The sequence below is a fragment of the Aspergillus foveolatus genome (assembly GCF_047715535.1).
Source record: "Aspergillus foveolatus strain CBS 279.81 unplaced genomic scaffold BDW70scaffold_4, whole genome shotgun sequence".
Taxonomy (NCBI): domain Eukaryota; kingdom Fungi; phylum Ascomycota; class Eurotiomycetes; order Eurotiales; family Aspergillaceae; genus Aspergillus; species Aspergillus foveolatus.
The window spans coordinates 275,726-285,488 of record NW_027396068.1 but is presented as its reverse complement, the minus strand read 5'-3'; the positions used below and the strand labels follow the sequence as shown (position 1 = coordinate 285,488).

The 9,763-nt window shown below is 50.3% G+C and overlaps 2 protein-coding genes across 2 annotated transcripts; both read right to left on the bottom strand.

Moving 5' to 3' along the window:
- Nucleotides 1-461: 461 nt before the first annotated feature.
- BDW70DRAFT_82151 (putative bZIP transcription factor) lies at nucleotides 462-2,939 on the bottom strand. The gene is made up of 2 exons (XM_073744936.1): nucleotides 1,934-2,939; nucleotides 462-1,882 (listed from the first exon to the last, which is right to left on the bottom strand). The coding sequence occupies exons 1-2, from the start codon at nucleotides 2,734-2,736 to the stop codon at nucleotides 802-804; spliced, it is 1,884 nt and encodes a 627-aa protein (XP_073599893.1). The 5' UTR covers nucleotides 2,737-2,939; the 3' UTR covers nucleotides 462-801.
- Nucleotides 2,940-7,698: 4,759 nt separating this feature from the next.
- BDW70DRAFT_128393 (CCCH zinc finger protein) lies at nucleotides 7,699-9,687 on the bottom strand. The gene is made up of 4 exons (XM_073735432.1): nucleotides 9,555-9,687; nucleotides 8,761-9,502; nucleotides 8,656-8,711; nucleotides 7,699-8,562 (listed from the first exon to the last, which is right to left on the bottom strand). Exons 1-4 carry the CDS (start codon nucleotides 9,598-9,600, stop codon nucleotides 8,003-8,005), a joined length of 1,404 nt encoding a protein of 467 aa, XP_073599892.1. The 5' UTR covers nucleotides 9,601-9,687; the 3' UTR covers nucleotides 7,699-8,002.
- Between the last annotated feature and the right edge of the window lie 76 nt (nucleotides 9,688-9,763).

Genomic DNA, 9,763 nt, shown 5'->3' with positions numbered 1-9,763 from the left:
AAGGTAGGGTAAAATGAAAAGACCACCCAGTGTGGCAGCACCGCTGTCCAGAAACAGGAAGAAGAAGAAAAAGTAAACAAGTATCATCAGACATTAAAAGGACATTTCGGTTCATAAACATGTCAGTCGTTTCATCAGTTAATCGTAACACAATTGCCGTCCCTCGCCCATTCGTCTGGTCCAACCCAAATGCAACAGAAGGTCAAAAAAGTAGGCATCAAACATCAAAAGATCCCAAGAATATCAAATCGCAGGAAATAGAAGGGAAAAATGTCTGTCTTCGTTCGGTTATCGTCCGAACAACGCTTTCGGAGATCCAGGGTAGTAGATGATATTGAGGACGCCGAGCCCTTAGCTCATATCGGACTACCCCGTGTATAGTGACCCCGAACGAAGGATGGATAGAGTGTACAGAATGCAGAAGCATCTTGTCGGCCTGTGAGATCCGTTCCAAAGCATGATCGGGACGCTAATGAAACCATATGTACGCCGATAACCCGCAAAAAAGTATCAAAACATCGCTAAATTGTCGCACGGTGATGAGAAAGCTAGTCGATAACATATATCCAGGCGAAGGAAAGTAAGTTGTTCTATGCATGTATATGGCTTAAGTGTGGCTATAGCTGGCCAACAGTCGTATATCGTTAGATTTGTCATTGAAAAGGACGTAACAGTCGCGGGCTGAGAGGTCAAAGGATCAGATTGGTGTTTGGGAGGAACGAGGGCGGCAGAATGATAGCTGTCTCTGGATACGCTGAATGAAAACTCCTGGTCTACTCAGGCCTGGGGGAAGCCTGAAGCTTATTCTCGAACGGCAGGGGCGCCGTATTCCTGGACCATCCGCCGGAAGTCGCGAATCACCTTTTCAGGAACACGGTCCCACAGAAGGGACCTGGAGTAGACATCAGAGGTAGCCTTGTGAGGCATCCTGGCCTGCGCAGCATTGCCTCTCATCGCAGCCAATGCCTGCTGTAGATTAGAAGGCTGCTGTGACTTGTAGCCGGCGCCAGTTTCGTCAAAAGTGGTGAGCGAATTATACTGCTCAGCGTTGAGAGCAAAAGCTTGCTCCTGTTCTTGCTCCTTGGTCGGCATCGCAAGAGTTTCATGAAGCTCGTCCAGGTTCGAGGTCGGTGCTGACCCTGTCATCTGCGCCATCTCAGCACCGGTAATGGTTGTGGGAAGCATTCCAGCGGACGAAGAAACAGGAGGCTGGTTCGACGACGATTGCGCAAGCTCTGGTGGTGACGAAGCCAGCACCGCCTTGAGGACATTTGCAGATTCTGCGCGGTATTCCTCAGAGAGACGCGGAAGGGAGCGAGCTGGGAGTGAAGCACTGTTGGAAGCGATGAAGGCACCAAAAAGCAGGCACATGTAGAAAGCATTCCAGCTGAATGGATACTCGTTTGCGTGCTTTTCGGAGCCTTTCTCGTTTGTGGCGACAACCATAGCCTGCGAAGGCTGAGCGGCAGGGGCAACAGGGTCCGTGTCTAGAGAAAGGCTGTTGACCATGGTAAAGTCTTCCCAAGGGCTGCTCTCCATGGTCAAATTCTCAAAGTCGGAAAACTCATTGGAAACGTTGGTTCTAACACGGCGCTCCAATTTCTCCACCGTCTCTTTGAGAATGTTGTTCTTCTTTCGAAGATCTGCCGTCTCTAGGGTGTGGGCACGGATCAGTTCATCCTTATCCATGTGCAGGCTGTTGATGTACTCCGAAATCTTCTGCTGGGTAGCCACCCATTCTTCCTTCTCGCGGAGAAGTTCTGCTTCACGGAGTCTCATATTCTGTAGCTCCTCCTCCAGCTCATTGATGGCCTGCGTGAAATGTTTCTTTTCTTCTTCGAGTTTCTCGGTGTGAAGCTTCTTGCGCTGTCGTGAATCCAGACTAGAAATCTCTTAGCATGTTAAAGGAAGAGAAATGGGAAAAACCACTTACGCGGCCTGACGATTCCTCAGCAACCTTTTTTGTTGTTTCAACTCCTTTATCTCCTCCTCATTGGTGGACTGGGCGATAAGATGATCGATATTGCTCAAAGTCCTCTCGGCAGGGATCTCAAAGCGAGCGTTCTTCTTGCGGATTCCATCTCGGCGGACGCTAAGAGGAGAGCTATTCCGGTAGGTAGGGCTGTTCTTTGGTCGAGAACTAGGGTCAGGCATGTCCGTCGATGCCGGCATCCAGCCCTGACTTGACTGTGGTGACATGGCAACGGCACCGGCCGGCGCAAAGGCCATATGCTGGCGATAGGTCATGGATGGCATGCTGACGGTATTCACCGGTCCCACGGCGCCACCAGCAAAGGGAGCGACCGAAGTATTTTCCATGTCGGTGGGGTAGTTCTCATACATGGCGGTGGGTGTACATGAACCAGAGTCCTTGGAGATCGGCCACTGTTGAGAGTGCACGTACGGGAGCCCGTCCATCCTCATGAAGGGGTTGGGAGCAGATTCAAAGAACGGATGGCCCACTTGCGAATTTTGACGGGACTGCGTGCTTGATAATGATTGGGAGATATCGGACCAGACAGAATCACGATGTTGAAAAGCGTCTGGGCCTTGTTCGTATGAATGCCTCCGGTGGTCGGCAGGGGATGTGAAGTCTGAGGAAGTGGTATCAAGGATCTTGTCGTCTAGCACGCTCATTTCGTCGTCTTCAGGATATGCTGATGGCTGTGTTTTCGCATCCAATGTGGAGGGGTGCTGGTGATAAAAGTCAAAGACTGGTTGAGAATATCTTGCCATGACTGGGCAAATGAGATGAAGCGACGAGAGGCGATGAAGATGAAGAGATCTTGAGGTGATACAAGAGGCGGTGTGCTGATGGTGCGGGGTGGGGGTACAAGAGTAGATGTCGAGAAACGGTGGAGTTGGAGATGAGGAGGAGGAACAGGAGTAGGAAGAGGGATGAGGAGAGGATAGACGAAGTTGCAGAGAATATGTTCAGAGTCTGATACCGCAAAGCGATGTCGAGAGGAGAGCAGGTGATGAAGTGGGAGGGGAAAGTGAATATAACTACCTGATTGCGTTCTGAAGAAGGCAGAGAGTTGTGTACCTGAATCCGCTCGCCAGGAAATTCAAATCAAATCAGAAAGTCAGAAAAAATAGAACAAGATAACATTCATCTCCTAACTTCCAAGAGGAGCAAAGGCTAAAAGGTCAAATCAAAGGTAGAGCAGCCCACTGGGCAGCCTGAGAGACTCTGGATTGACCGATTCAGACATTCGGCGGTCAGCGCAAAGTCAAGAACGAGGCGACGATTTCTGAGGGCTCCCGAGCTTAACGGGCTCTGGCTATTGGATGCTTCGTTGGGCAGACGTGCAGCTGGGGGCAGTTTGGCATCAGGGCAGAGTCGGATGAATAAGCATCAGACGAAAATCCCAAACAGTAGTCGCTGCCTTAGATAATATCATATTACTAGTCTAGTATGTACTGAGAACCGTGGACCCTTGCTGATCCATACAGAGTCCACTCCGGCTGTAAACAAAGCCGTAGCCTATCAAGCACGTCCCTCACGGTCGTCTGCAACACTTCCGTTCTCGCACGCACGGACGGCCTTTTCTGACAATCCAGCAACGGGCATCCTTCCCCAACTCACAGCCCGACTCGGAGCCTCCATCACACCCATCCCCGGATGATTGGTATTCCGCTCTCTCCTTGCCCTCAAACAGTCAATCCTTCCTGAAGATCAAGTGTACCTGAACCTGCCCTATCTCGGCCGTTCGTGCGTTTCTGCGTGAGACTGAGGACCGAGGATGCTGCCCAAAAGGAAGCCCGTCTGTGCGTTCGGTCAGGGCGCATCATCCAACACCATCTCATGATCGTTTAGTTTTGCCTCTCTTTTCGGTTTACGGGTAATTCCCGATACCGAGCCAAAACGCCCAGTCTGCGCTGTGCCAGCAGAGTGTCTCCTGTTTTGGATGAAAAGAGGGGCAGTGATCAGATGAACGACTGTATCGGCCGTCTTCGTTTTCAGCCTGGCAGAGCCAATCATTCCCAGTCTAGTGTGACCCTCCCGACGGCCCGTACAAGGTGGAAGCTGAGCGCTCGTCGCTGTGACTGGAGGAGAGGCGGAGTGGAAAGTACGGCGTCCTGACTGACTGACAACTGATATTGTGACCCAAGCATGTCATAGTTCCATCTTCGAAGTTGGTTGAAAACTTGTCCTCAAGGTCTATGGTACACTTTAGGGCCGGCCCGTAGGGATCCAGTGATCCATTAGTGATAGCCCCGTCGGGTTAGCGAGTTAGTGACTTAGTGTACCAGAGCTGTATTATAGTGATAGGCATAAAGTCGCATACCACGAGTACACTACTCGCACACTCGCCGTGCCCCGTGCTCGGCCAATATGGCGATATTATGTAGGACTGCGGAAACAAGGCAGATGCATAACCATTGCATAGAACCCAATTGATTTCGTCAGGTCCGTAACCTTCTTACTACCAAATCAGTAGACGCTTGTAGTGCCCCTCTTTCCTATTGCAGTTGTTTTCCTCACGTCCACCCAAAAATGAGCTGCCCATCTGGGTTACGCGTCCTCCATAAAGAGTAAGGCATCAGCGCCCAGAGAAGCCATATGCGGGGTGTCAATCGAAACGTTGTCGGAGATCGTTGAGGAGCAAAGACCATAGTCCCACGATCGTCTGGTTATGGCTCAGATCCATACTCGATACATCAGTAGGGCCATCTCGAGGTTGCTTGCACTATATGGCTGTCGTACAGGGACAGAACGGACCTGTTGGTCGCAGAGCTTCAGTGCTGAGGCGAGGCCGATCGATGGGTTCGTCCGGTGATGCGCATGAAGTCATGGATTGCATTCTTACCTGCCTGGTCAGTGGTCACGGGGCCGCCTCGCGAAAACTGCTCTACTCATTATACGGTTCCCACCCAGCGCACTCAGTCCGCCCGTTATCGCTTCGGATGTTTCAAAAAGAACTACTAAAGACGCTTCGTTGTCAAGGCAGACTGAGATGAAGTCACATCATCATTCTCGGGCGAAGCTGACAGAGCGCATAGCTCGGCGGATTGTACAGCTTTCCTGTGCATCAGATAAGGTGAAACAGCGTCGACGGTCTCACTGGGTCACAGGCCCACCAGATACTGCAGGAGGCACGATTCGCTCCCCTTCTCGAAGCATCATCGTCAAGCTACCTTCCTCTTCAAGGACTGCTCCCGCCCAAGGCACGCCGTTGTTCTGGTATCTGCGGAGTACGAAACGTACTTCTGCTCTACAGCTAATTTTCATCTCCACGGATCATGGACTATGAGTCACACTCAGGGCGTTTCAGAAGCTGCGAATACCGCGAGACGTCACCGCCTAATCCACGTTCTCTTGACTGAGCGTCATTGTTGACGGAGTGGACGAATACTCAAGGGCATAGACCATCGCGCCTGCTCGCCTCCTGTAGAGGAAGTGGTCGAGTCGCTTATGAGAACAAATGAAAAGAAAGCGGCAAGACATCAAGCATGCCATTTGGAACGTTTCCATTGCTCAAACCTCTGCCTCTCCTGAGCTTGGCATTTTCTTGGGCATACTGTCATCCTTCACCTGATATCTACATATTTTGGATATTGTGGAGCATCCCCGACCAACCCGTGGATCCTGGCATTCGCGACCCATCAGAATAATCTCACAATGAGAGCAGTTTTGCCCAGTTTTGACTAGGCCCATAGTATGGCTCTATCCAAGCGACTGACTCAATGGTCTCGGGATCCTGATTTCCCTTTGGAGAATGTGCTCCCGGACAGATGTCACAAAAGTCAGCGCGGCATTCTCCTCCAGCCTTGGATTTGATTCTCTGACACCGGACGAGACTCTTCATCGAGAAGGCTCAGCCTACGTTGACGCCGCCAGAGGCGCCATTCTGGCGGTGTACAAGCGCGGCTGACCCAATTGCAGGACAGAACGCATCATTCTGTGGAGAGTTTAAATCTCTTCACCGGGATCGGAATATTCGAAACATCTCCATGGATAGCATTTGTTACCTCACTAATAATTGAGGCCAAGCGGGTTGGTATTGTTCTCGGATGAGTCGGGATATAGATTCGATGGGACATCTTTACATTACACCACGATAGCTCACTGCCGAATGGAGAGTCCGAAATGAGAAGAACCTTGCTTTTCGAGTATGTAATATTTCGAAGAATAATACTCATACAAGACAGAGATCATTATTGAGAGAAAAAGACCGTCGGACCGGATGACGACTGATCTTTGTCCTTAGTTCCATGAACCATGCCGATCCTCCTTGGACCAACTGCACAACCTAGTGCCCAACGTTGTTCCTAAACCTTAACAGTGACACAATGATATCAGTCATGTAATTGCCCTACAACTTGTTCTGCAATGGACATATCTCATGTGCGAGCGTTGTGCTTAGCTGAGCTTGCGCAAGAAATGCAGCACCCAAGACTAAAGTCAGCGCGATGCACCGCTCTCTTGCAAGTTACAATCTATCCAGGCGGCTACAAAAGGGACCAACAATACCCACGGAAGATGACCGGTATGAGAATAAACACCGAGACTTGTGGCCGAGAACCAAGACTTCTAACAAAAGCCAGGCTCAGCCTCGACTTCAGTAGTAACCAGAATACCCCAAGCAGCGGTCAAGAATCGGAAATTGGACTTTTTGCCTCAGTTCTATGGATAATTCATGTGATATTGAGATGGGAAGTTTCACTGGAATTGAGAAATGTATCCATGTGGGCTCTCTTTAGGAAGTCTTCGAGTCCGTACCCTGTTCTACTCTATCTGTATTGGGTATAACCTCCTCTGTGGGTAGTTCATATCGACTTCCCAGCACTAGCTAGAAGGGAAATAATCAAGAATGCAATCTCCCAGAATCAGTAAATGGATTACGGGATAAATGCCGAAGCCCGGTCATCCAAGTACCAACGCCAACTGAAGGGCTATGATTAAACAAAACTCGCCAGATTAGGTCCTACCCTTTGAGCTCAGAGCAAGTAGACTGCCAACCTGATCTTCCCTGGCGCGTTTCAGAGCAGAGACAAGGAGCATCGTAGCCAATCCAAACAGCAAGGCGAGAGGACCATTACAGCAAATTGCCCCCACCAACACGTGGTTATCGCTCTGTATAGATAGAGTAATGTGTAGAAGTACATACGAAGCAAGTCGTGGTGCCCGTGCGAGACTTCAGTTCGCAACATGCTAGCTCCCTCGAGCTTAGTACCAAGTCCATAATATCGCATTACGTTTATGGACTAATTCACAGATCGCCCCAAGGACCCAAGGATCAGAGGCAAGGGTGAAACGAAAGAGCAAAGCACTGTACCACGACCTAGATAGATGGCCCCTAAGGATACTCCACTGCTCCACAAGCCACCTGGACCAGTAGACGGGGAGTACGGACAGCCCGGGGCTCAGGTACAGGTACAGCACAGTATGTCGTCGGTAACCTGCATTGCATGGCGTAGCCATAGCATGGCAATTGATACAATGCATGGATGGATGCTATGTTAGTTAGTATGAGGGGATGTGGGTAAGAATCCTAGTGCGAATCCTTGGGGCGGACAGTTTCTACCTGACGTAGCCTGCTAGTTGAACTGGGAACTTCTTCATCCAGGTTGTGACTCATACTTGTGGGTAGGCTGGAGGGTGGCGGATACCTGGGGATGCCCAGGGAAAGGTGGCTTGCGGGGGATTGTTATTTGGTAAGATAATGAGCAAAGGGAAGTGAAGTAAAAACAACCAACTCCATTGATTTTCTAATCTCTTCGTAAAATAATAGTCTACAACCTGCGTAAATCGTTGTATGACCATATCACACCACATCAGCACTGTTTCAACTCCCGAAGCCGAAACCGCGAGATGATGATGTACAAATCTGAATAAGATATCCGGGGTATCTTCCATGAAACAACAAACGAAAGGAAAGTCGACTTGTATCCAAGCTGATGGGATCGTCCCTCTACCAGTCCTTTCTGCAGTCCCTTCCGAGTGCCGACAAAGCGATTCAGAGATTACAGACTGTCAGTTAGTGATTGCGTACAATCAAAGCCGGATGAAATCCTGCTGCTTCGAGACTTCACCGGTTTCCGTTCCTTCTATAAGTTCTCCCTCATCCGAGAGATAATCAGAGTCGACATCATCGGAGCCAATTTCGTCAATCTCTTCTTCCTCACTGGAAGCGTCTGATTCATCGTCACCTTCACCTTCTTTAGGACCAGCATTCTTCCGAATCTGTCCTGCACGGTCAACATGTGGCAGCCGGCAGTGCTTCTTCTTGCATACACCCGTGTTGGCGTAGTCAGGGCACTCGTGCACATGTCTCTCCTCACATGCCTCGCCCTTATCACAGTATCCCAGCGTCGCGAAAGCCCGGCACACTGGCGCACCAGGTGTGACTCGGACATGCGCATAGCGACACTCTGGGTTAGAACAACGACCTCGAAGGAAATGCACACAAGCAGGAGACCTATGAGGTGATGGTTCATGGGAGAGATCACAACTGTTACCTGCGCTACATTTGCCAGTCTGAAGGAAGTCCTTGCAGATAGCGACTTTGTTCGGATCGTGGATATAAGGACATGAAGGTCCCTTGTAGCAGGTACCTAGATGAATCGTCAGTTAGCATTACTCTATGGACCTGCGATGGCGAACAGTTGGCAAATGGAATCCGGAGGGCTTGAGGGAAGAATTGGTACCCGTCGTAGTGAATCTTTGGCAAAGCTCGTCCTTCTTTTTGACCGCCGAGGGCACTCTACAGACAAATTAGTATTATCCTACCCGAAGCGAAACAAAACGATCACCTTTTAGAGGTTACTGCACCCAGCCGATGAAGGTTGCCGTTCTTGCTCCGGACGAACGTCACCCCAGCAACTTTCACCCTCTTGGGCGTGTTGTTTGCAGTGTTCGGGTCATCTACTATCTGTAAGCCAGCTCTCTCTATCAGCACGGAAAGAACAGGGGTCGCACTAGAAACTCTGATCAGCTTGCCACCACCGCAAGAAACACGGAATGGAATGTCGTTGAGAGTTATCTGATACTCCCCGTGAGAATCCCCAACCGCAGAAACCTGGGGGTTAGAGCTCGAGGCAGATTGTCGACCAGCGCCGTGAGCAAACTGCAGCACTTTTGCCTGCTCTATCTGCGCCTTCTTCTGCGCTTTCGCTTTACGCGTTTCTTCCAAAGCCTTCACCCTCTTCTGAGCTTCTTTATCATAAACAGCGGAGTTGATGAGTTGCATGTGTCGCGCGTGTTTTGTCACCCAGGCATTCGGTGTAGCCGAGCGACTGTTCTCGTCAGTATCCATCGCCATACCGTCCGAAGGGGTCGATCTTTTGGAAGCGGGCGTCGCAGAGTTGTTAAGGATAAGGGTGCGGTGACGGTGAGGGGCAGCACCACGACCGCGCCCGTATGGTCGTCTGCGATAAGGAGCCCAACCAGGTCGTCCTCGATAGGAGGTATGTCGCGAGACATGGGAACCGGAGTGAATTTCATTATGGGCCGACTGAACGGGTGTATTTGCATTCTTGAATCTGTTGATCTGGCCTACGAAAATTAGCTACTCGAAACAGGGAGACGCATCTCACGAAATGCGTACCAGCAAGCTGACTGATCCTGGCCATTAAGTCCTGATCTTCGGACATTTTGACCGCAAGGCTGGGTTTCACAGTTAGCTGGATGTAAATCCTTCGACCTTTCCTTGCGCGGTGAGGTAGTTAAAGCTCCAATAAAGTGGTGTTTCATGAAGTGATGAAAGCAACTCCAACTCCGCAGTGGCGCTCTACGGTATTAATAATCACGTGCACT